The following is a 25,018-nucleotide window of genomic DNA, read 5'->3' as shown; positions in this document are numbered from 1 at the left end:
GGGTTTTTATGGTGGAGAGTGCATCTTCTTTTTATGAGGGATGTTAATTATACCTTAATAAATGTAAAATTTAGCTGCAGCTTAACTGGATGGTTCTGGCTTGAGGTCACTCATGAGGCTGCAGGCGATACGTTGATTGGGGCTGCAGTATCCACTTACAGCATAGCCCCTTCACAAGGCGGTCAAATTGGTACTTTCTCCCCACACATGCTTCTCCCTAGGGCCGCTTGAGTGTCCTCCAAGCGGGCAGCTGGCTTCCCCTAGAATGAATGATCAAAGAGACCACGGCGGAAACTGCAATGCCTTTTATGACCTGGGCTTGGAAGTCAAACACCATCACTTCTGCCATATTCTACTGGACCCACAGAACAGCTCTGACTCACTGTGGGAAAAGATTATGCACAAGGGCATGGATTTCAGGAGGTGATCACTGAGGACCGTCTTGGAGACGCCTCCCACATTGCACCTGCTCATTCCTTCTTAGTTTGCTCTGCTTTTCAACTATGTGTAGGCTTCATTCTCAGGCAGGCCTTCCCCAAACAGAGACAAAGGTGGCCATCAACATCTCCAGGCTCCCATTCTTAGGGACTCTAGTGGGAAGAAAGTGCCACTTTCCTAAAAGTTTTGGTGAGAAAGTCCCAAGGTTGACTCTGACGGGACAAACTTGTGCCTATGCTTCTTCCTGAACCAATCACTGAGGTCCACAGATACCCTGTTCTTATTGGTCAGACCGAGGCCACACCCTCAGCCCTAGAATGGATAGTAGAGTTGGCAGCACTGGGGACCCATGAGAGAATAAAGGAGGAGTGGTTCCCCCCAAATAAAATAAAATAAATCAGAGTGCCATAGTGAGCCAAGACAGGAAAAACAACATATGTCCACCCATCTCCCTCCTTTGTGCTCAATTGCTCCAATTTCTGTGGTTGGTAGAATTCTGAGATGGCCCCCAAGGTATATGCTTACCTTCTCCCAGTTATTCAATCAAACCCTAATCTGGATGCTTCTGTGGAAGAATGCTGCAAATGTAACTAAGGTCCCAAATCAGTTGACTTTAAGATAGGGATATTATACTAACCAGGTGAGCCCTTAGGAGGAACAGCATTCTTCCTGGTAAAGGAGATTCAACTCACGAAAGTCAACACCAGGGAGACTTTGCTGCTGGGTTGGGAAGTGGGAGAGGGCCATGTGGTCAGAATTTCAGGCAGCTTCTAGGAGCTAAGGGTGGGCCCTGGCTTACAGCCTGCAAAGAAACAGTGACCTCAGTCCTACAAATGCAAGGAACTGAATTCTGCCAACAATGTGAATAGCATGGGAGTGGGTTTGCCTCCAGAGAACTCAGCCTTGGTGTCACTTTTGTGAGACCCTGAGCAGAAAAACTAGTTGCATCTTGCTGGACTGTCAACCTACAAATTTGTGAACTAATAGATGGCTATTGTTTTAAGTTGTGAAGTTTATGGTTCCATTTAGGCAGCAATAGAAGATGAATACACTTCCCAATGGACTGTGCAATCCCGATAGTAGGGAGCTTGTCTCGGGTCTCCTTAACCTCTTCATCCCCAGAACACAAGAAGTCTCTCTTCCTGCTTCCAGTCCCACTATCTGGGAAAGAGAGAAGGAACCCAGGTCTTTGTTGTTCTACCCCAACCCCCCAACTGCCAACTTCCTGCCTTTGGCTTTCCACAAACAGCCTGTGCCCCACCAGGCAGCTCAATGTATCTCCACTTCCCAGGCCTCAGAGACCTTTGGCCAACTCTATTGATCTGGACTCCTGCGTAGGCAGGTGGACCGACGGACAGACGCCATGAGGGCTCTGCTGCTCCTGGGGTCCCTGGTGGTGAGCCTGGAATCAGCGCTTCCGGTGAGGGCTGTGGGAACCAGGAGGACTGTGCTGGGTGGCCCTGGGGGTCCCTGTCACAAGCTTGGCCTCTGCCTGTGACCTCTTGGTCCAGGTTACCGAAGGCCAGTGTGGAAAGGTGAGGTCAGCCCAGAAGGCCCAGGAGGAGGAGAGAGACACCAGAGCCTGTGGATATGAGGGGGTGATCTGCGTTTCTGGAGGAGAGGGTCCCTGAGGAGGGAGGAGGAGAAGGGACCTGGGTCTTGTGAGGAAAGCTCTGTTTCTCTGGGCTGTGAGAAGAAGCTGGGGACTAGCATGGGATCAGGGGCAGGCTATGACTTCCAGGGCAAATTCCCTGTCCTCTTCTCTCCTCCTGTAGACCCCACCTTGGAAAGACCTCAAGGTGCCTAAGCCGGTAGAAGAGGAACACACAGTGGGTAAGTAGCCTGGGTCTGCCTCCGAAAAGACCCTTGGGTGGGAATGAGTGTGATTGGGTCTGTATCAGGCCCTTGGAACCAGAGGCAGGATCCTGGGCACAACTGTTACTCTTGTCCCCAGAGTCACCTGGCTGGCATTCAGAACTGAGTGCCTGCTGTGTGCCAAGTCTATGCTGATGGGCTCTAGGGGCCCAGAATGCTAGTAGCTGTCTGCTCCTTGAGTGTAGGGCTGTTTCTGAGTGCCCAGTCCAGCACCTGCCAGTTTTCTGTTTCCCCATGCTCCTTCATTCTTTTCCTTTCCTCGATACATCTCACAGGCATCAGCCATGCCACACAGAGGCCAGAGGCCTTGATAGGCGAGGAAGGATCAAGAGCAGGCGTCTGGAGCCCAAATGCCTCTGAGCAAGTGACTCGACCTCTCGGTTATAGTAAACATCTTAGGGGTCTTGGGAAGGAGAAACGAGTCATAAATCCATGGGAAAGTACTCAGCTCACGGTCAGATGCATGGTCAATGCTTAAAATATACTAGCTTTTCTAATTAAGCTCTCTTTTAGGTGGGGATATCTGCCATCTCCCCCCTCCTCAAACCCAACCAGAGCTCCCCTTTGCCTCCATTCTTCCAGGCACTACATATTCACCTGGAGTTGTGAACTGATGGCCCCTGCCCTGGTGAGCCTGGCCTGTGGGGTCAGGCCTAGCCCCTTAGCATGGCACTGAGGACTAGCTCATACAACCCTGTCTGCCTCAGCCTCCTTTCCTCATCGCTCCACAGACATCCAAACTTGCCTAGTCCAACTAGGTGATCTGCCCTTGCCTCATCATCTACTTAGGATGCTCCTCCTCTCTGTTCATCCCATTTGCCTCTTAAAAGTCCATCTCAGACCCTTCTCTCTTCTTTTACTGTCCTGTCACTGGTTTGGTTTTCAGCAAGTGCCACTGTGCCTTTAACAACAAAATAACAGCTAATGCTTATTGAGCAGGTACTATATGCCAGGCTGTGCTAAGTGTTTTACAGGCACTAACTCATTTAAACTTCACAGTGTTCCCCTAAAATAGATACAGTCAATTCTTGTTTTGTTTTGTTAGTCAGCGTGAACACTGATTTCACAAATACTGAACCATTGCTCCTAGAGGAAATATAGAGTTGGGTTCCTGTGTGCCTCTGGTCACAAAGTTTTCATCAAATGTCAATATATAAACCTTGTTTTATGTGGGATTCTGTTTAAAGACGCCTGGCTTAATGTGTATTGTTGATTCATTAACATTGAACCCACAGCCAATGGCAGTAACTCATGCCTGGATGAAATTTATCTAAGATACATGTATTCTCCATGAGACACAGCCCAGCCCACGTGCACACTGGAACGCAGCAATTCAGCACTATGGGGGCCATGTTCAACAACAAAATGTGAAAAATGTGGCACTAAATCAACTATGAAAAGGACACTTGCTTACAACAGGAGAGTTGAAGCAAGAAGCAGTGTCACACCTGGGTTGAACTCATGTGGGAATGTGCACTTCTGGCTTCCAATAATTCAAATTTTCACCACTCTGTGCATGTCTGTGCATGACTGTGAAAGCCCCTTGAGAACTGATTTGGGGTTTACAAATAAATTTTAGTAAGAAGGCAGATTTGCAAATACAGAATCTGTGAATGATGAGGTTTGGCTATACTATTTTTAGAAATTATAATAGCAATATATTTTTATTGTCAAAACTTCAGAAAGTACAAAAATACAAAAGAAGAAAAAAGCCCGTCATAAGCCACACTCTTCCAAAAACCACTCTTGCAAATTTTGAGAATGTCCTAGATTTTTTTTACGCATAAATGTATTTGTACAAAGATAAAACCATACCAACATGCTGTTTGTAACTTGGTATTCTTCATTTAAATAAGAACACCCTCCCAGATGGAGTGGCTCAGTTGGTTGAGTGTCATCCCATGTACCAAAAAGTTGCTGTTTTGATTCCTGGCCAGGGCACATACCTGGGTTGCAGGTTTAATCCCCAGTTGGGAAGCATATGGAAGGCAAATGATTGATATTTCTCTCTCACATCAATGTCTCTCTCTCTCTCTCTCTCTCTCTCTCAGCATGTCCTCGGATAAGGATTTAAAAATATAATAAAAATGCCTGACCGGAGTGGCTCAGTAGTTGAGCTTTGACCTATGAACCAGGAGGTCATGGTTCGATTCTTGGTCAGGACACATGCCCGGGGTTGTGGGCTCGATCCCCAGTGGAGAGCATGACAATCAATGATTCTCTCTCATCATTGATGTTTATATCTCTCCCTTTCCCTTCCTCTCTGAAATCAATAAAGATATATTTAAAAAATAATAAAAATAAATAAACAAATTATGAACACCTTTCTGTACTAATATATCTACACCATCATTTAAATTGTTTATTGTTGTAAAGTACACATAACATAAAATTTACTATCTTAACCATTTTTAAGTGTACAATTCAGTGGTATTAAGTATATTCATATTGTGCAACCATCAGCACCACCTGTCTCCAGAACTCTTCATCTTGCAAAACGAAAACGCTTTGACTGTACTATTATTATTGCCATTTTACAGATGAGGAAATTGAGGCTCAGAGTGGTCAAGTGACTTCAACATTCAACAAGCATTGATAAAGCCCTTCCTTTGTGGCAAACACTCTTCTAACGTGTGTGTGCACGCGGGACCGGGGGAGCTGCAGACTTGCACAAGGTCATACACCTAGTAGGTGCTGGAGTCTGAGACCACTACAGCTGTCTAACGCTTGGACCCAACTTCTTAAGCAGGAAAATTGAAGGCATAGCGATTTTGTGTGTGTGTGTGTGTGTGAAAGGTTTCAGAGAGAGGAAGGGAAATGGAGAGAGAGATAGAAACATCAATAATGGGAGAGAATCATAGGTTGACTGCCTCCTGCAGGCCCTCTGCTGGGGATTGAGCCTGTAATCAGGGCATGTGCCCTGACCAGGAATCTAACCGTGACCTCCTGGTTCCTGGGTCTATGCTCAACTGAGCCACACCAGAGGGACAGGCAGCACAGAGATCTTTTTGAGGGTCTGTTCTTTCCAACTAGACCCTGAGCATGGTGCCTGGGAGACTGGCACAGGGAATGTCATTAGAGCGTGTGTTCTCTCTGCAGTTCTCACTGTCACTGGGGAGCCCTGCTACTTCCCTTTCCAGTACCGCCGGCAGCTGTATCACCAGTGCACCCGCAGGGGCCGAATTGGCTTCCGGGCCTGGTAAGATGACCCAGAAGGGGTTGGGGCAGGGGCCTGGGAGATGGCCTCTGCCCTGCATCTACCCAAGGAACCCTGCTTGGGAGAGGGGCTGTGATAGGGAGGGTGGGCCTGGGCAGAGCAGGGAGCCTTATCTCTTTCTCCAGGTGTGCTACTACCCCCAACTTTGACCAGGACCAACGATGGGCATACTGCCTGAAGCCCCAGAAAGTGCAAGGTGCCACACACAGCCTCTGGGGTGGCCCGAGGCCCTCCCCTCCCCCCTCGTTATTTTCTGAGTCTCATCAGACCCTACACACCTGGGATTCTGGGCCCTCCCTCCAGAGGGAAAAGTTCTGGGAGCGGGTAGCCCCATTTTGCATGGGGGTAAACGAAGGCCTGGAAGCAAGGCCAAAAGACAAGACACGCAGGTTCAGGCATGGACTTGGCTCCTATGGTCTGACTCAGGCTCCCCTCTTCCTCCCACTGTGCCCATCTCTCAGACCACTGCAGCACACACAACCCCTGCCAGCGGGGCGGCACCTGTGTGAACATGCCAGACGGCCCTCGCTGCATCTGTCCAGAACACTTCACGGGGAAGCACTGCCAGAGAGGTAAGGGATGCTGGGGTGGGGTGGGCGGGGCTGGGGAACAGGAGCAGCCCTGCCTGAAGAGGTCCCAGGACCCTCAGAGACTGGCATGGCCCCAGTCTGTCTGAGACCAGAACACCACTTTGTCCCTCAGAGAAGTGCTTCGAGCCCCAGCTTCTCCAGTTCTTCCACGAGAATGAAACATGGCATAGGCTTGAGCCGGCAGGCATGGCCGAGTGCCAGTGCCAAGGCCCCCAAGCCCACTGCAAGCCCCTGGCCAGCCGGGGTGAGTGAATGGTCGGGGGCTGGCCGGGAGGAGGGAGGAGAAGCTGGCGGAAGGTCAGGTGGTGTGCCTCGGGAAGGGGGAGAGCTCTCTGTGGGGTCTTGGGGCCCAGAGGTGGCTCAAGGCCTCCTCCTCTCAGTCTGCAGCAACAACCCATGCCTCCACGGCGGCCGCTGCCTCGAGGCGGAGGGTCACCGTCTGTGCAGTTGTCCCGAGGGCTACGCGGGACGCTTCTGCGACGTGGGTGAGTCCGGTCCAGCTGGAGGCAGAAGGCCCGCCTCCACATGGGGAGGGTTCGCCGAGAGGGAGGGGAGAGAGCGGGAGGGGGAGAGACCGAGACAGGAGGGGAGGGACGGGGAGAGGAGAGGAGAGGAGGGGAGGGGAGGGGCGGGGAAGAGAGGGGAGGGGAAGGGCGGGGAGAGGAGGGGGACCACACCAGCCCGGGCTGCAGGGAGCCTCCTCTCTCCCCAGACAAAGAGGCCAACTGCTACGAGGGCCTTGGGTTCGGCTACCGAGGCGCTGCTGGGACCACGATCTCGGGCGCGCGGTGTCAGTCTTGGTCGTCGGAGATCTCTTACCAGAACCTGACTACAGAGCAAGCACTGAATAGGGGACTGGGCCACCATGCCTTCTGCCGGTACGGCGTCGGGCGGGGCAGGGCAGGGCGTCCCCCTCCTCTCTAGGGCCCTTTGGGGCTCCCCAAGCTCTAATAGGGCCCTCTCCCGTGGTGACAGGAACCCAGACAATGACACCCAGCCGTGGTGTTTCATGTGGAGCGGCAACCGGCTGAGCTGGGAATATTGCAACCTTGCACGATGCCAAGCCCCAACCCTAGCAGCGCCCCAGGCGCGGCCTACAACACGGGGACCCCTTGGGCGCCTGGAGCCCCCCCTACCCTCGCGTTCAACAAGGCCAGAGCCTCAGGTCACGACCCAGACCCCAGGTAACTGGGAAGGGGCAGGAAGACCAAACAGAGAGCGCACGGGGTGAGCTACGTTACAGCCGCTCGTGGGTTTCCCTGTCCTCAGCCCTGGCTCCTCCACAGCCTTTGGCGCGATGCCGGAGCTGTCCTGGGACGAGATGCCGGAGCTTCCCTGGGACACGATGCCGGAGCTGCCCCGGGGCGAGATGCCGGGGATGCTCCCCAGAATCGAAATCGGAGCCAGCCCGGCCACCTGCGGACAGAGGCTCCGGAAAGGGCTGGCCTCCAGGAAACGCGTCGTCGGGGGACTAGTGGCGCTGCCCGGCGCGCACCCCTACATCGCCGCGCTGTACTGGGGCCACAGTTTCTGCGCCGGCAGCCTCATCGACCCTTGCTGGGTGCTGACCGCAGCTCACTGCCTGCAGAACCGGCCAGTACCGCCTGCCCGGCGTAGGCTTAGGCCCGCGAGACACCCGAACCCATGCCCTCTTCCCCCCCACCTCCCACCCCGTTCCCCCGGAGGAAGCTGAGACCCAGGAAGGGGCTCCGGGGCAGGGCTCCTCCTGGCCGCCGGTGTCCGGCTCTGAACCTGCATCCTCTTCCCACCCTGCCCGCAGGCCGGCGCCGGAGGAGCTGACTGTGGTGCTGGGCCAGGACCGCCACAACCAGAGCTGTGCGCAGTGCCAGGTCCTGGCCGTGCGCGCCTACCACCTGCACGAGGACTTCTCACCCGTCACCTACCAGCACGACCTGGGTGCGTGGGGGCGCCCCGAGGGGACCGGGGAATTGGGAGGAGGGCTCGGAGGCCGGCGTGCGGGCCTCACGTTCCTCCCTGCCCGGGTTAGCGTTGCTGCGCCTGCAGGAGAGCCAGGACGGCAGCTGCGCGCGCCCGTCGCCTGCCGTGGGGCCCGTTTGCTTGCCGAGCGGCGCCGCTCGACCCGCCGAACCCGAGGCCGCGCTCTGCGAGGTAGCCGGCTGGGGCCACCAATTCGAGGGTAGGCAGAACCGCTGGGGGCGGGAGGGAGACCTCTGGCACCGGGGTGGGCAAGACAAGCCCGCAGCTTTGGTATCACCAGGGACGGGAGGCGCTGACCTGCTGGGCTCTGAGGACGTGCAGGGCCCTGTCTCTGCAGCCACCCCTCCCCGGGCCTGGGATGCACTGTTGGGGGCCCCCAAGCTCCTGAGGAGTACAGGGAGCATCACACTTCCTCTTGGGCCCCACTGGGCACCGGGCTGCACGGCTAATTAGGACACGGGCCTGCGCTCGAACAGGGTGGGTAGTTCAGGTTCTGAGATGCTGGCTGGGAAGGGGGAGGCCTGATCCGACCCGCCCATTCGCCCATTCGCATCCCGCTCCCCTCGGGCCTGTTTTCTGGTCCGTGAAAGGTGTTACGGGCAGCTGCCTCCCTCCCGGGCCCGTTGCGAGGGAGGCAGGTGATGAGTGGATCTGGAAGAGCCTGGCGCAGGCGGGGAGCCGAGTCGGGAGTGGTGGGGTGAACACTTCTTTGGTTCCCAGGGGCGGAGGAATATGCCAGCTTTCTGCAGGAGGCGCAGGTGCCGCTGATCCCTCACGGGGACTGCTCGGATCCTGAGATGCATGGCAACGCCTTCTACCCCGGCATGCTCTGCGCTGGTTTTCCCGACGGGGGCACCGACGCGTGCCAGGTGAGCCTTCGGGCCCGCTTCGCGCCCTACCCTCACCCGGTCCCATGCAGACCCCAGGCCAAGGGCGCTGAGCAGTGTATCTCCACCCAGGGTGACTCCGGGGGTCCGTTGGTGTGTGAGGATGAGGGCAGAGGGCTCACCCTGCGAGGCATCATCAGCTGGGGCTCGGGCTGTGGCGACCGTAACAAGCCGGGTGTGTACACCGATGTGGCCAACTACCTGACTTGGATCCATGAGCACATGGCTTCCTGACCGCCCAGGAACTCCTCTTTTCCTCCTCGGTGGTTCTGGAATGGGAGGATGGCTGGGCCGGATCCTGGACCGCAAGGGTGTGTTCCAGCGCCGTCAGTCCGTCAGTCCGGCCCCAGGCACGGGGTAAACACTCAATAAAGTGCTTTGGAAATGCTTGAGAGGCACAGCTCTTCGGGGGTCCCGCTGGGAAATGCCGAGACAGTAAGCCAGTAAGCGCAGCTTCTCCACCGGCCTAGAGAACAGGATCTATTGAGATCTTATGCGAGATTTAGATTCTTGTCCAGCTGACGTTTACTGAGCCGGTGTACTGAGCCCTGTGCAGAGTGGCTCCACATATTATTCCTCGTATGAAACACTAATATTTTAAATTTCCAGAGAAATTCTCAACCTCGACTGCACGTCAGAACCTATGCCCGAGATCCACCTCAGAGCAATTAAATCCCATGTCTCTAGGGATGGGGCATGGGCAGTGGTACGTTTTAAAAGTTCTCCGGTGATGACATGTTCTGGCGGGGTTGGGAACCGTGGTTAGAAATGCTTAACCTGAAAACTGGTGTGGAGCCTTAGGGCTGGCAACCAGAGTGGGGTCCCTCACTTCCCCCCAACGCTGCTAGGGCAGTGGGTCTCAGAGTGCGAACCTGGGACCAGCAGCAGCGGCGGCGGAGCCAGGGAATTTGTAGAAATGCACACTTTCAGGGTACACACCATACTACTGAATCAGAAACTCTGAGTCGGGGCCCAGCATCTGTATCACAGCGTTCCAGGCGATTCTGGAGCGCCTGACATTAGAAAACCATGTTCTGGGGACCAGGAAGAGAGGCCCCACTGTCCAGACGTGGCATCTTTTTATTTTATTTTTTAAAATATTTTATTGATTTTTTTAACAGAGAGGAAGGGAGAGGGTTAGAGAATCAGAAACATCGATCAGCTGCCTCCTGCACACCCCCCACTGGGGATGTGCCCGCAACCAAGGTACATGCCCTTGACTGGAATCAAACCCGGGACCCTTCAGTCCGCAGGCTGACGCTCTATCCATTGAGCGAAACCGGCCAGGGCTGATGTGGCATTTTTAAAAAAAATATATATTTTTATTGATTTCAGAGAGGGAGAGGGAGAGAAAGATAGAAACATCAATGATGAGAGGGAATCACTGATCCGCTGCCTCCTGAATGCCCCCTACTGGGGATGGAGCCCACAACCGGGGCATGTGCCCTGACCAGGAATCAAACCCTGACCTCCTGGTTCATAGGTCAACGCTGGAGCACTGAGGCACGCCTGCGGGCGCACCTTTTTGTTTTTAAACCCATGTGCACTGTGCTTGATGGGCCATCTAAATTGGTTTTCAAGGATTATTTCGACTCTCATGCAACCTCCTCCTTCAGGCTAAATGTGAACTTCACCAGGTGACAGGTCCAACCCCGCCCCCATTCTCCACCGACAGCCTCAGCGTCATAACCCCGCCCTCGCATCCGTCACAGTGCCCCCAGCATTTTAGGCCGGAGCAGCCTGGCAACCCTCCGACGTGCTAGGCGAGGGACCAACGCTGAGTCAGAATGGGCGAGTGGAAAGCCTACATCAGTGCGGTGCTGCAGGACCAGCGCATCGACGACGTAGCCATCGTGGGCCATTCGGACAATCGCTGTGTGTGGGCATCGCGGCCCGGGGGACTGCTGGCCGCCATCTCGCCGCAGGAGGTGGGTGTGCTCACGGGGCAGGACCGGTGCACCTTCCTGCAGGCGGGCCTGAGCGTGGCGGGCCGCCGCTGCTGCGTCATCAGAGACCACCTGCTGGCGGAGGGCGACGGCGTGCTGGACGCGCGCACCAAGGGGCTGGATGGGCGCGCGGTCTGCGTGGGCCACACGCCGCGCGCGCTTCTGGTGCTCATGGGCCGGCGGGGCGTGCACGGGGGCATCCTCAACAAGAAGGTGCACGAGCTGATCCACTGGCTGCGCACTCAGGGCACCTAGCAGAACAGCCAGGTGGCCGCGGAGACAAAATAAACTCAGACCTGGGAATGGCGGACTCATCCTCTGGTTGCAGGGGGTGGGGGTGAGGGTGGGGTGGGGTGGAGGTGGGGGGGCGGGAGTTGTTGCTGAGGAGGACACCGGTTTCCTGGAAGGTCCTTGCAGAAAGGTCACCTGGTGGAGTTGGGATTATGACTCCCACTGGGTGCCCTCCCATTGGGTGCCCTGCAGAGGCTTCTGACCTGACTCCCCAGGCCAGAGTCAGGGGCGTGGGCCTCGAAGACTTCCCAGGGCCCTAGGGACACCGAAGCTGCGCAAGAGGCCCAGGGAGCAGCCTTCTCAAACTCTCTAGCTCAGACCTGAGCATCCTTTCCCACAAAACTGTCCCCACAGCCGTGCAGGATGAACCCTAAGGGAGTCTCCTCCCCACCTTCCTACACCCCTCCCCAGGCTGCACCTGAGTGTGCTTCTCACCTCTTCCACTTGGCAAGAGGAAGCACTAGCAGGGGCTGTGAACAGGTGACAGGTGTGGCTGGTAGCTTGGGGAGCGTCTCTGGGGCTCCCAGTCTCTTGCATCTTCCCCACTTGCCTCCAAGAGGGTGGGTGGAGGACTGTGTCCAAGATCATCACAGCCAGGTCTGGGCCCTACAGCCTCCAGTCCCCTTGGGGTCCAAAGGCTTCACAGATACCCTGGACAGGAGGCAGGAACTTTGACATCTCCCACCCCTGCACCCTCCCCCGCAGGCCTCAGCTGGAGGGGAGGGGGGGAGGCTACAGAGGAAGAGGAATTGAAAACTTGAGTGGGTTTAAATGAGACATGGCTTATTGTCAAAGATGGACAAGGGTAGGAGGAGGGAGGGTGGCTGGTTCCTGCCCCCCTGTATCCTGGCTTGTCCTGTGCACTTTGAACCTCCTGGTCCCCTCTCACAGTGGTCCCCATAAGCCCCACATGTCACTTGCTTTGGGGAGAATTGATCTCATGCCAGAAAGAGGGAGGGAGGGAGGAAGTCAGTGAGGTAGGTGAGTCCAGAGACAAGGAGAAACCAGAGGTCAGCCTGGTGGGCTGGGGGATGGAGGTGCAGAGAGCCCTGCTAACATTGGCCTTGACCTTGGGGACTTTCAGGGAGTCTGGGCTGTGGATTGGACTCATTAAGGCAGAGCCAGGAAATGGTTGGGGTGAGCTTGTCGGCTGGCTCTCCCAGGGCACAGCAGGCTGTCTTGGGAGGGGAGATAGTGCTGCTGAACCCCTAGCTATGGTCTCTCCTCCCCCCAAATGAGAACAAACAGATTTTCAAATGCATAATGAAAGTTTAATTCCTTTTTTCTTTTTTAAAATCAGGCAGTGCTGGGAAAGGGGGTTGTAGCAGTGATGCAGAAAGCTGGGTGAGGATGAGGAGAATGGCACGGAGGAAGGGAAGTGGAAGAGAGAGGGTGAGAACTCAGCCAGTGACATCTCTGCATGAGCAAACAGCTGGGAGTCAGGTACTCAGACCCACCCTCATTCCCACCCGGCCCCGATGGAGTTGTGTGGACACAAGTACACAAGCACCAGCCTCCAAACAATGTGCAAAGGACTGGAAGTCATCGCAGGTGCCCTGCAGCCTGCAGAGAGCCACAGGTGCACCATGATGGACACACGTGCAGGCTGGCACAGGCTCACACAGCAACCCAGTCACACAGCCCAGACCTCTGAGGCCTGCTCAAGGGCAGGAGCATGTGCACAGACACACCCCTCTGCCCTCCCACCCGGGCACCAGGCACAGGCCCTTCCCTGCCCCAGGTGGCAGTCTGGGCAGAAGCCTAGAGGCGGGTGGCATTGTGATGAGCAGGCAGGGCAAGGCGGGGAGAGGGTGTGGCAGGGGGCAGCTCCTCCAGGAAGACCCTGGGGGGCAGTGGGGGTGAGCGGGGCTCGGGCCTGGCACAGCACAGGGTGGCGCGGGTGATGAGGCGGTCCAGGGGCTGTAGGGAGTGCATCCACCGGGGCAGGAAGTCCCATGTCTGCAGCCACTTGGGCAGGTGCCTGGGGCTGCGACTCTGCAGGACACTAACGAGCACCACGAAGGCCAGCAGGGCCGCGAAGGGTGCACCCACACCCACCATGGCCCACCCGCCTGCCATGGAGATGCCAAATACCAGCGAGGGCATCAAGACAAAGCACAGCAGGAGGTAGAGGACGGCAAACCAGCGGTACTTGGCGGTGCATTTGCCTAGGGCCTTGGCCATGCGGATGGGCAGGCGGGTGCAGGGCACCGGGTACCACAGCAGGATGCCTGAGATGTTGAAGAAGAAGTGGCAGAGGGCGATCTGCAGAGAAGAGGGCAAAGGAGCTGAAGTGGGCACAGGCCCACTCCCAAGCCAGGACCGTGGGAACAGATACAGGGGCCCGGCTTGGTCTGGGAAGCAGGAAAGTCACACTAGGGTTGACGTGCCCCCAGTAAAACACTGAAACACTTCTGGGCCAGTTGGCAAATAATCACTGCCCTGAACTCCCCACATCTCCCCCTCAAACCCCACTTCTAGGAATTCCCCAGCGGATGCTGCCCAAATCCAGGAGCTAAATGATTTCTCCTAGTTTTTGCCTCAGCAGTTCTGGCCTCCCGATGGGTCCCCACCCTGACCTGAGGCCCTGCTTGTCGTTACTACTTCTCCTAGAACAGCCACTGCTCTGCCGAGTCCCCCTACTCATCCTTGATCCCCCAGACTGGCCAGGCCCCCTCTCACAGCAGCCCTCCCTCAGAGTGCACACCCCACCCCTGTTCATTGGTGTGACTGAGTCACATCTTCCTTCCTGGTAGACAGCAAGGTCCTGAGGGCGGCACCAGCTCTATTTTGCCCACATGGTTGCCACAGAGGCTGGCAGAGCCGCTGGCCTAGTTAGCAGTCAGCTTGTTACTCAGCGTCCCCCCACGGGTCAGCGCCACACCCAGGCCCAGCACGGTCCTCTCTCTGGCAGGGCTGCTCTCCCAGGCACACCTGGAAGGCACTGGACAGCTTCTCCCGGGGGCTGGCCAGGGCAGCCAGGATGGCTGTGGTGGTGGTGCCGATGTTGGAGCCCAGCGTGAGGGGGTAGGCGCGCTCAATGCTGATCACGCCCAGGCCTGGGGGGAAGAGGGGAAGATGTGGTCTCCCAGCTCCCCCTCAGCCCTCTCCCTGCCACCCCGTCCCCCACCCCCCACCCGGCATAAGCACTCACCGATGAGTGGGGTGATGGCCGAGGTGAATACAGAACTGCTCTGGACCACGAATGTCATGGCGGCACCCACCACCATGGCAAAGTAGCCGGTGACCCAGGTGAAGGGGGTGGGGAAGTCTGTGGGGGAAACCATCCCCGCAGGGTCAGGGTGGGGCTGGGACCTCAGGGGGAGCCCTCCTTGAGGAGGAGGTCTTGGGTGCGTTTCCAAGTGGGACCTTTGCCAGTCCCCTGCTCAGCTGGCAGGGCCTCTGCCGGCCCTTCGATCTGGGGCTGGAGGCTCATCTCAGCCCGGCTCTATCACGCCTTCGGTTCCCTTGGCCTGGCTCTCCTTCCCACTCTGACATGTCCACCTTCAGGCTCCGGGTGGACATCACTGCCCTCTGGAAAGCCCTCCCGACCCGGCGCTCAAGCAGGCTGTGTCCCACCCCCCTCCCTCCTCCAAGCTCCCTTCCAGCATTTGCCATGTGGCCTCTGCCTGTGCCAGAATGAAGCTGACAATAAAAACCGGATGGTGTCACTCTCTGTCCTCAACCCCAACTGCCCCCGTTATCCTTAACAAAGTCCAGGCTCTGATTGCAGCCGGTGGCCCTGTGATCCGCTCCCCCTCACCTCTCTGACCTCTCCCTGCCTCTCTCCAGGATGCCCGCTGGCTACCTTTCTGTGCGGCAAACCTGCCCAGCTGGTCCCAGCCTCCAAGCCTTTGCACTGCTGTTCCCTCCACCCGTATCTTGACTCCTTCTCATTTAGGTCTTTGCTCAAATGTCACATCTGCACAGAGGCCGCTGACCAAAGCAGCCTCTTCTATACTCTATTGTGTTGTCAGTTTTGCCTTCTCCGTGGCTTATTCTCCCCTCCCCCATAATGTGGTTTTCATTGCTATCCCCCTAGAGGGGGACCCTAGGCTGTGTGCCTCACCTCTTACTCCCAACACTATACCGTGCTTGGCCCATGGTAAGGGCTTGATGATTATTTGTCGATTCAATCAAGCGGAGGCCACTGTTAACCTTTTTAGAGTTACTTGCAGGAATGGAACCATGGCCAGAGGCAGCCACAGATCCCCAGCTGTCTGCATCTCAGGGGCCTCAGAAACCACCCAGGTAAGTCTCTTCTTTGTTCACATGGGGAAACTGAGGCTCAGATACGGTAGGGCTTTACCCAGATCGCACAGCAAGGCAGTGTCAGGAGTTAGTGGGATCTGGAAGGGCCTGTTCTGGGGCCTGCCCGCCCACCGCCTGGTGCTCACCAGTGTTGATAATGCTCTGAATGACCTTGGCCACCTGGCCCTTGAGCAGAGAGTTGAGCGTCTTGACAAGGAGGATGAGGCAAGTACACAGCAGCACCAAGGAGCCAGCCAGCAGGATGAGCCCTACGGCCAGGTCGGGCAGCCCTGTGTTCACGAAGATGTGGTGGCCTGTTGGGAGGGGTGTCAAGCTGCTGAGGACTGACCCCCCCATCCAGCTCCCAGCCCCCCACCTTTGCCACCCCCTTGGACTTGGAGCCCAAGGCCCCATCTCAGTCTCCTTAAACCTCAGGAGCTGGGCTGGTTGGCAGCCACCCTTCCTGGGGGACAACCCTACCTCTGCCAGGCCCTGCCCCTGCCAGCCGGACCCCTCCCTGCTGCAGGCACTCACATTTCTCCATGGTGGCATTTCCGAGGGTCTGGCTGCTGTTGGCCTCTGCCCTGGGCATGGGGGTGGGAGCCTAGATTGAGAGGAGGGTGACTTAGGGAATTTAGGAAAATGCAGCCTGGAGTTGGGGGGAAGATGGAGGTTAGGGAGCGATGGGGCATGGGAGAACGGCAGTGGGTCTCCTGGCTACGTGGTCTCGGGGGGTTTACTTGCCCTTTCTGAGCCTGTCTCCTCTGCTGGAGAGATGGGGGTGAAAATATCTGCCACGGAAGAATCTGGCCACGGTCAGCCCTCTGCAGTTCTGCCCCATTATCCGCTGAACTGGCTCTCTCTGGGCGCACAGGGCCTCCTGATCCGGTGGCTTCCTGTCCTTGTTTCTCCCACCTCTGCTTGGCATGATGATGCTGTCCCTGGTTCTCTTCGGAAAACTCTCTTTTCCCCGTGTTTTATTCCCTCCTGGGCCCCCTCTCCCCCAGCATCCTTGCCCCAGCCTCTCATCTGAGGCACCCAGCCCAAGCTCTGTTTTCCTCTTGCTCAATTCCTTATCTGGAGAAGGTTGCAGGGCAGGGGACCACTGGGCACAGTCCAGGCCCCACACTGCTTTCCTCCCCCCGTTACTATCAGTGAAGTGATGGGGGTTCCTGGGGAGGCACCTCAGTTCAGAGGACCCAGGCCAGGCAAGTAGCCTCAGTGAGGGGCTCAGGCTGGCGCTGGTGGGGACCATGTGCTGGGCCTATCGGGGTAGTAGCCACTCAGCTCCAGGCCACTGTCACCACCCAGGGACACAGCCTAGCATGGCCGAAGGGTCTGATTCTGCAAGGGAGACCACAGCTCTATAATTTAAATTAAACCTCCCTATTTGTAAATGCTGACAACCACTTTAAGACATGCTGTACAATTCTGTGAAGGCCGGTCTGGTCTAGGGAGCACTAATTTGTAGCCTTGTTGGGTTAAGGAATTATTATTATTATTTTTTAATGCAACTTGGTGCACCTTCCCCTTCCCCCAGACCGAGTGTGAAAGGAGAAAGTGGGCTGGGCTGGCTGGAAGCCTGCCACCTCACAGCGGGGAATGATTTACTCCCAGGGCCCCACGTGGAATGCAAGAGCCACAACTTCTCTCTTCTCCCCACAAACACATTCTGGCCTTCGGAGCTGATATGGGTGCTGATTCCATTCCCCCCTGAAACTCTGCATCCCACAGCCTCTGACCTCCCCTGGTGCTGAGGGTAGGGGCACAGACCGGTCCTGGCACTTTGATGTTACCGCTCCATTAGGCTTGAGTCTAAACTGTGTCATTTAAAAATGTATGATAAAGGTAAGACCTATTCCTGACACCTGGCTTTAATTCGGGGTTTATGTTAGTGGTATATGCTCCCTTGTGTGGGGCAACATGCTTAGCTGTGTGGCCAGCTAGCCACACCAGAGCCATGGGATACCCTCAAGCTCAGCCCCAAATGGAGGCCAAGGAACCAGGAGGAAATAGGCTCTGATGGGCTCATTTAAAAAAGCCAAGCAAGTGGTAGGAACTGCTATACAGGTGAGAGAGAGCCAGGTGTGAGGGAGAGAGCCAGGTGTGAGGGAGAGAGCCAGGTGTGAGAGAGAGCCAGGTGTGAGAGAGAGCCAGGTGTGAGGGAGAGAGCCAGGTGTGAGAGAGAGAGCCAGGTGTGAGAGAGAGAGCCAGGTGTGAGGGAGAGAGCCAGGTGTGAGAGAGAGAGCCAGGTGTGAGGGAGAGAGCCAGGTGTGAGAGAGAGAGCCAGGTGTGAGGGAGAGAGCCAGGTGTGAGGGAGAGCCAGGTGTGAGGGAGAGAGCCAGGTGTGAGGGAGAGAGCCAGGTGTGAGGGAGAGAGACAGCCAGGTGTGAGAGACAGCCAGGTGTGAGAGAGAGAGAGAGCCAGGTGTGATGGAGAGAGCCAGGTGTGAGGAAGAGAGCCAGGTGAGAGAGAGAGAGCCAGGTGTGAGGGAGAGAGCCAGGTGTGAGGAAGAGAGCCAGGTGAGAGAGAGAGAGCCAGGTGTGAGGGAGAGAGCCAGGTGTGAGAGAGAGAGCCAGGTGTGAGGGAGAGAGCCAGGTGTGAGAGAGAGCCAGGTGTGAGAGAGAGAGAGAGCCAGGTGTGATGGAGAGCGAGGTGTGAGAGAGAGCCAGGTGTGAGGGAGAGGTAGGTGTTTGCTGTTGGGCAGATCTGAGTTCAAATCCTGCTGCTTATACTAGCTACCTTAGACATATCATACCACCTCCCTGAGTGTGTTCTCTCTGAAGCAGGACAATAAAAGAGCTGTTTAAAAGGTGACAAGAGAAATGTGTGTGCAAAGTTCACTTAAGGACTTACTTAGCTCATGACAGTGCCTTCAAGTAAGGGCAAATCCCTTGCCTCCCTGGACCCATCGGGGAAGGGTGTGTGTGTGTGTGTGTGTGTGTGTGTGTGTGTGAGAGTGATTGTTTCCTAGGTCAGGATCAATGGTTCCTGCAAATCTGCCTGAGGATCGTGGCCTTGTGGAGAGGACTTTGTGCATCTTCCTTCCTGGGGAATCCCAGCCTGGAGCCCTGGGAAACAGATGACTGCTGAGATGAGTGAGGGAGGGGCCTATGGGGTCCTGGGAGGCTGGAGGAAGAGAACTTCTCTGGGGTCCCAGTTGGGGCTTGCAGTGTTGGGTTAGGACAAGGGTGAGGGCCAAGATCTTGGGTTCCTGCCTAGGATTGTGTGGCCCCGGCTGAGCTCACAGGGGGCGTCCAGAGACTGTAAAGGGAAGGAGGGAGGAGGCGGAAGCCTAGACAAAGAGCTAGCAAGCCCAGGGTCTGGGCATACCCCCAGCATGTGGCCATCCCTCCTGGCCTCGAGGCGTGGTGGAGTGGGAGGGGGACGCGGTGGGGGTGGTGAACTCTGTGGGAAGAGCAGAACGGATGAGCTCAGCCAGCCCTGGGCTCAAACCCCAGCTGAGCCACTCCAAGCTGTGCGACACTGGGCCAAACACATAGCCTCTCAGGGTCTCCATTTCCCCTCTGCATCATGAGGTCCATTATGCTGCCCACCTCTCCCAGGAGCTAGTTGTGAGGAATCTTGGAAGAGAGAGTTGGGATTTAAATGTCTGAAGAGCCATCCTAAATGCTGGAGGCACCCCTGGGAAATGAAGGAGACGATAAAGCTCACAAAGGAATGCTGGGATCGAAGACTCCGTTCCCTTCCGAGGAAGGGGAGCTGAGGGTCTTTGTTTCTGAACGCGGAGGGGGATCATCGTGCCAGCATCGCCATCTGGTGGCGAAGAGGAGAATTCCTTAGAGCAGCACTTCACTCCTGGAGGGTTATCAGGGTGGCAGGGGTCGCCTGGTGCCTTTCGGTGTGTTGGGCAGAGTGGGGAATGGGCACTAATGGTGGGACACCAGGTTGGCATCTGGAAGAGGCTATAAGATGAAAATTCAGGGACACAGGCTCCAAACTCCACCAGGATTTTAGTCCTACCTCAATCACATGGACTTGGACAAACCCTCTGAGCCTCAGTTTCCTCATCTGTAGAATAGGGATGTAATAATCCCTGCTTCTCAGGTTGCAAGTCCTCAAAAAACACTTGTTGGATCCAGGCAGGTCTGGCTGACAACCCACAATGTGACCACACAAGAAGGTAACTCCCAGGACAGTGTCAGGCCCCCAGAGTGCCCAGAGGTGTTGAAACTGCCTATTGCTCCCCCACCCCCACCCCCACCATCTGGACAAGCTCAGACTCTCCATTCTCTCCTTGGTGACACGGTTCCTGGAGACTGGTTTGGGCGAGTGGGTCCAGCTTGGTGAAAGCTGGAGGCAACTGGGACAGGTTGGAAGGGAGCACAGGGAGACTCCGTGGCCAAAGCAAAACTCGAGTCTTCGGTGCAGGAGGAGCTGCGAACACACATCTCCTCCCGAGAGCGTAAGGGAGAGAGTAAGAACAGGGAGCTCGAGTCCCACCCGCCAGTTACTCTCCAAGCCAAGGAAACTGCTCTTAAAGGGTCTCCTGGCAGAGCTGGGCTGAGAAACCAGTGCTCAGGCAGGTGGCCGCTGGAGCAGTGACCACGGCCCAGCCGAGGGACCTTGCACGGGTTGCTTTAGGCCCATGAACCTCAGGTTCCTCTTGTGGAAAGTGGGATGCTCCTGTCCACCTCCCGCCCTGCGAGAGGATGTCATGGGGAGGGCTCCGTTCAGGGGAACGTGCTGCAAGGGCCTGCTGGATGCAGGGTTTCAGAGCAGCGAGGAGTGCCGGCTTATTTTATTGTAAAGATCAAAGTGTGTGATTCCTCTCCCCCAGGTTTTGCTAGGAAGTAGAGCGGATTGTGATGAGTCGAAGAGCTTGGGGAGGGCCCCCTGCGAGCTGGTGAGAAGGTAGACGTTGTTAGAGAGGCCACAAAGCAGCATAAAAGCTGCCTGCGTGGGCTTTTTGATGTCAAACTGCCTCTGAGACTCAGCAGGGCTGAGCTGGAGCTGTGTGCCATTCAGACCAGGGAACCTCGCAGGGCAGGTTGAAAGGTTGCTCTCTATTCACACCAGGATAAAGGCTCCGTGACTTCAAGTAGCAAGAGGAGATGATGGGGGGGGGGGGGGGGAGGCTTGGGCTTTGAGTTTCTTTCTATCTTGTTCTAAGTGGAGTTACTTCTTGTATGTAATCAAGGGGAAGCAGGTACTGAGGATTATGCTTTAGATGAAGCATTTTCCCATTTATGGCTGCCTCCTTGTTAGCCCGGTGTAGTGGTTGGTCCATGGGTGTCCAACTCATCCAAAGAGATCTTCATTCCAGGCAGTAGAAGCCCGGAAGCAGCAGAAATAGTGCAGAAGGGCAAGCGGACACATGCCTGTGTGGTGTCCAGGGGAAGAGCCCCGATGTTGACACGAGGGGCTGTTGTGTCTCCAGTGAGGCCTCTACATGGCCCGCTTGTCCTGCTCCTGGGATCCTGCTTTCCTGGGGATCCTTATAGCTCGCCCTGCCCTCTCCCCGCATACCTGTGCCCCCAAAATCCGCAGAGCTGAGTCACTAAACCCTGCTCCCCAGTGGGGAAGAAGGAGGCCTAGGTGGTGAGACCTGGGCTCGGCGCCCTCACATGGCAGGACAAGCTCCAGCAAGTTTCTTAGCCTATTGGAGCCTATTTCTCTATTTGTGAAACCAGAGGGTTGAGCCAGAGCAGTGGTTCTTAAACTTGAGCATGGAGCAGACCAGAGAAATTATTGAAATTAGGCTGCTGGGCCCCACCCCCGAATTTTTTCTGATTTAGTAGGTGGAGGGGAAAGGCTGAATACTTTGCATCTCTAACAGGTTCCCAGGTAGCACAGGTGCCACTGGTCCACACTTTGCTAACCACTGGGCTAGATCGATTGCATGCCAACTCTGATTGGTAGTGGCTGCCTAAAGCTGGCGTGAGGCTGGGAGAGATTAGCAACATCTGCCGTAGGCACAGTCTCATGGTCAAAGCGTCACATCTTTGCCCTCTCTAGGCTAATGGTCTGTAAGGTCTACTTGGAGCATTAAAAAAAGATAATGACACTAACAGTCAGCTGTCTGAAAAGGGAGTTTTCTCACCTGGGGCCAGACCTGGGACTTACCTTCATGGGGTCTGGGTGGCACCAGATCCTGATGAGACTGTGGTTCCTCAGGGACTCGTCACCCATGGCAATGTTGGTAATCACAGACTTGTCCAGCTGTGGGCAAGATGTGGGCAGGGGGAGTGAGTGTGGGGCCCTCACTGTGCCCAGCCTCCACCCGGCCAGCCCTGCCCCCACCTGGATGATGAGCTTCGTGAAGGGCTCCGTGATGATCTTAAGCAGCTCAGGGGCGTCTTGGCCGCCGCGGATGTTGAAGGAGGCCACCGCCAGGCGAGTGACATGGCACAGGTACCCAGAGGCAACCTCCAAGGGCAGCAGGACCAGAACTGACAGCCAGTTAAAGCAGTCGTGCACAGTGGCCCCCGCGAAGGCCCTGGGCAGGGAGGCCACGTTGCAAGGTAGGCCGGAGCCTGGATTTGCTCATTCTGGGGCTCCCAGCATCTGGGACGACCCTACCCCCACAAACACAGACCCGTCACCACTCTACCCCCTCACCTACGGAAGTCGGTCCTGTCCCCCGCCTGCATCAGAGCCACAATGGTGTTGGTGACAGAGGTGCCAATGTTGGAGCCCATGATGATGGGGATGGCAGAGCTCACCTCCAGCACTGGGAGAAGGAAGAGCCCCTTAACTAAATGGGTAGTGTCCACCCAGTTCCTGTCCCCACAGCACCTCCTGCCAGACCCACTACCCATGTTCTGGCCACTAGTGGGCATTCCTGCCATGCTTCTGACTCTGCCTAGCCTCGGTGTCACAGGTACATGTGCTGTATATTTACATATATGTAACCTATGTAAATATACACTGCACGTGCCCATATGTGAACATGTGTGGGGGCATGTGTATGTGAGGGCATGTGTCCTGTATGCAAACATGTATGTGCCATTACAAATCAACTAGGCTTGGCATGTATACATGAGTGTGACAGTCAGTTTCATGTGTCAGTTTGGCGAGGCTATGGTACCCAATTATTCAATACAACATTAATCTAAACATTGCTGTGAAGGGGTTTTGCAGATTCACCTCTACAATCAGTTGACCTTATGCAAGGAGATAAACCTCAGTAATCTGGGTGGCCCTCATCCAATGAGATAAAAGGCTTCGGAGCACAACGGAGGCTCCCCTGCGGAGGAAGAAATTCCACCACTGCACGAGCATGGCTCCCGGCCGAGCTCCAGCCTGCCCTTCCCAGCGTCCTGCAACCACCTCCCTGCAGTAAACCGTATGTGTGTCTCCCACAGCTTCCCTGCTCTCATCGCTCTGCTTCTGTTTCCCACGGGTGGGATGAAGAGCTGCGTGATGTTCCGGAGGTGAGCCTTCCTGGGGTTGTGCCCCCCATTTGCTACCTTTCAGGCTCCTGGGCACCCCTCCAGACGGAGACTCCTGGCTAGGCCTTGGAGGACAAAGTGGGAGCTGCCAGGGCTCTGCCCTTAGCCCTCAGTCCCCTGTTCCCACTCCTGGCCCCTCCCCAGCCCTTGTGCAGCACACCCAGCTCCCCACACTCTCTCCCTGGCCCTAGCGGGTCGACTCACAGCCAGAGGAGACCATGCTGACGATGATGGAGGTGGAGGTGCTAGAGCTCTGCACCAGCACGGTCACCAGGATGCCCACCACCAGCCCCGCCACCGGATTGGACAGGATGGCATTGTCTTTGAAGATGTCACCAGCCACCTTCCCTGGGGAGCATGAGTAACCATTGCTTGAGGCCCTTCAGGGGCCTTTCCCCAGGCCCCTCCCCTAGCCCTACCTCCAGCCAGCTGGAAGGCTGAGCTGAGCACGTCCAGGGAGCAGACAAAGAGGTAGAGGAACGTGAGCATCAGTGGCACCTTGAGGAGTGTCACGCCAGCCTGGCACAGCTTCTGGGCCAGTCCGGGCTCTGGGGATGAGACAACCATGAGCACAGCGGCCAGAGGGCTGGGGCAGTGACTGCTGGTGTCCCTGCCACCCCACTCAGCCCACCTGGCTTCTGCTCCTCCTCCAGGGCCAGCTTGGCAGGCAGCGGGTCATGGAGCTCCAGAACCTCCCCAAAGGGGCAGCTGTGCTCGGCGAGGGCCACGGGGCCCAGGCTGGGGAAGGCATAGGCGGAGGTCCCTGGGATCCTGTGCAGGACTGGGAAGGGAGGCTGGTCAGGAGTTCCCAGAGGCCCCGGGTCCGAGGGAGGGCAGGAGGGGTGGAGTGGAGGGGTGGAGGTCTCACCCAGGATGTGGGCAACCGTGGGCAAGCAGGGTCTGGGAGTGGGAGCACACTCACCCTGAGGGCTGGGCACATAGGCAAAGGCCGCCCCATGCATCACATGCCCCCTGCGGACTGGGATTGGAGAGACAGCAGGGCCCCCCAGCCTCTCTCCGTAGGATATCATCCTGGGCACACGCAGTGGTGTCTGCAACAACATTGAATGACAACTGCTGTGTCCTGGACACTCACACACGCACACATCTACCTCCCAACCCACACACTCACTTGCACAGACATTCATGAAGTGTGATCCCACACACCCATAGAAATACTCCCCACTATCCCCCTACCCCTATACCCAGGGAAGCACACTCAGGTGCTCAGCAAAGATTTGGGCATTCATTCATTCATTCATTCAGCAAGTATTTATTGAGCATCTATTCTATCCTAGATGCTGGGTACAGTGGTGACTGGATACAGACACAATGTCTGCCCCTAGGAAATTCAAAGGGTGGTGGGGAGACATTTGTCAATGAAATAATCCCTCAAATAGATAGAAAATGGCGATGGGAACCAGTGTTCTAATGACAGGTATGGGTGCCACCAGAGTCTCATGGTGGGGTGGGCCTTGGAGGAGGGAAGAGGGATCTCGTTGAGAGGAACCGTCAGTAGGCACTACCAGGAGGAGAAGGGGACCGCACGTGTGCAAGGGCCATGTGCGGGGAGAAGCTGCGGACACCCTGCAGCTGGAGGGGCGGGGAACATGTGCAGAGGCCGCAGGTGTGGGCCGGGGCCGGGCATGGGCTGCGCAGCTGTTTTGCTCGTCCTGAGAGCAGTGAGGAACCATGGACACCTGTTCTGGATCGCGGGGACCAGCTGGGCAAGCACTCGGGAGGGCTCACTGGCCTTGGCAGACCACCCCTCTCCTACTCCTCACCTCTCAACAAGAAAGAAACCTGCCACCTTGCTCCCATGAAAGAGGCTCAGACCAGGACTTTCGGTAAGGAAGGCCCCCACCCTGTCCCCAAGTCTGGGAAGTCCAGGCTTGTTTTAGGTCCCGCGCCCCGCCTCCCCCTGCCCCAAACTGCCCCTGGAGTTCTTGGCTGTTGGGGTGGGAGTGCCCCAGGCTGCCTCAGCAACACCTCCTCACTCCCACCCCTAACATTGTCCCAAGGGGGCTTGGCTGTGGGATGCGGGGCGGGGCGGGGGGCGGGGGGGTGTCCTGAGCTGATTTCCCAGTCCTGGAAGAACACAAGTCCTTTTCACTTTGGGAGTGAGCCAGGCTGGGCTGGTACTGAGATG

General features: G+C 56.5%; 3 protein-coding genes across 6 annotated transcripts; 2 read left to right on the top strand and 1 right to left on the bottom strand.

Moving 5' to 3' along the window:
• Positions 1-1,786: 1,786 nt before the first annotated feature.
• Positions 1,787-9,437, top strand: F12 (coagulation factor XII). Of its 4 annotated transcripts, none has more exons than XR_011471618.1 (14): positions 1,787-1,858; positions 2,214-2,271; positions 5,413-5,512; positions 5,656-5,726; positions 5,992-6,102; positions 6,233-6,364; positions 6,501-6,605; positions 6,833-6,998; positions 7,096-7,304; positions 7,407-7,713; positions 7,901-8,037; positions 8,146-8,278; positions 8,800-8,948; positions 9,039-9,126. XR_011471618.1 is itself a non-coding variant. In XM_070417190.1 (14 exons), the coding sequence occupies exons 1-14, from the start codon at positions 1,802-1,804 to the stop codon at positions 9,198-9,200; spliced, it is 1,869 nt and encodes a 622-aa protein (XP_070273291.1). In that variant the 5' UTR covers positions 1,787-1,801; the 3' UTR covers positions 9,201-9,437. The 4 variants fall into 4 exon arrangements, 3 of the variants coding, with proteins under 3 accessions (XP_070273291.1, XP_070273290.1, XP_070273292.1); XM_070417190.1 differs by having other exon boundaries at positions 8,146-8,250; positions 9,039-9,437; XM_070417189.1 differs by having other exon boundaries at positions 8,129-8,278; positions 9,039-9,437.
• A 1,240-nt stretch (positions 9,438-10,677) lies between these two features.
• On the top strand, positions 10,678-11,167 carry PFN3 (profilin 3). Its single transcript, XM_070417188.1, has one exon. It carries the CDS (start codon positions 10,754-10,756, stop codon positions 11,165-11,167), a length of 414 nt encoding a protein of 137 aa, XP_070273289.1. The 5' UTR covers positions 10,678-10,753.
• A 1,322-nt stretch (positions 11,168-12,489) lies between these two features.
• SLC34A1 (solute carrier family 34 member 1) lies at positions 12,490-23,900 on the bottom strand. Its single transcript, XM_070417186.1, has 12 exons — positions 23,792-23,900; positions 23,501-23,650; positions 23,289-23,417; positions 23,074-23,217; positions 22,037-22,148; positions 21,719-21,914; positions 21,542-21,637; positions 15,989-16,058; positions 15,601-15,768; positions 14,358-14,474; positions 14,138-14,262; positions 12,490-13,468 (listed from the first exon to the last, which is right to left on the bottom strand). Exons 1-12 carry the CDS (start codon positions 23,898-23,900, stop codon positions 12,965-12,967), a joined length of 1,920 nt encoding a protein of 639 aa, XP_070273287.1. The 3' UTR covers positions 12,490-12,964.
• Positions 23,901-25,018: the final 1,118 nt, after the last annotated feature.

This window comes from Myotis yumanensis, unplaced genomic scaffold (assembly GCF_028538775.1).
Source record: "Myotis yumanensis isolate MYYU_CA2020_CCGP unplaced genomic scaffold, mMyoYum1.0.hap1 SCAF_5, whole genome shotgun sequence".
Lineage (NCBI taxonomy): Eukaryota > Metazoa > Chordata > Mammalia > Chiroptera > Vespertilionidae > Myotis > Myotis yumanensis.
The sequence above is the reverse complement of the archived record's forward strand: the minus strand, read 5'-3'. Positions and strand labels throughout refer to the sequence as shown.

Coding starts and splice junctions, on each gene's coding strand:
- F12 (XM_070417189.1), top strand. CDS start 1,802: ATGAGGGCTCTGCTGCTCCTGGGGTCCCTGGTGGTGAGCCTGGAATCA. Junction 5,513..5,655: donor CGAATTGGCTTCCGGGCCTG/GTAAGATGACCC, acceptor CTCTTTCTCCAG/GTGTGCTACTACCCCCAACT. Junction 8,038..8,128: donor CACCTACCAGCACGACCTGG/GTGCGTGGGGGC, acceptor TGCCCGGGTTAG/CGTTGCTGCGCCTGCAGGAG.
- PFN3 (XM_070417188.1), top strand. CDS start 10,754: ATGGGCGAGTGGAAAGCCTACATCAGTGCGGTGCTGCAGGACCAGCGC.
- SLC34A1 (XM_070417186.1), bottom strand. CDS start 23,900: ATGATATCCTACGGAGAGAGGCTGGGGGGCCCTGCTGTCTCTCCAATC. Junction 21,638..21,718: donor TCACGAAGCTCATCATCCAG/GTGGGGGCAGGG, acceptor TCTTGCCCACAG/CTGGACAAGTCTGTGATTAC. Junction 15,769..15,988: donor AAATGCCACCATGGAGAAAT/GTGAGTGCCTGC, acceptor CCCTCCCAACAG/GCCACCACATCTTCGTGAAC.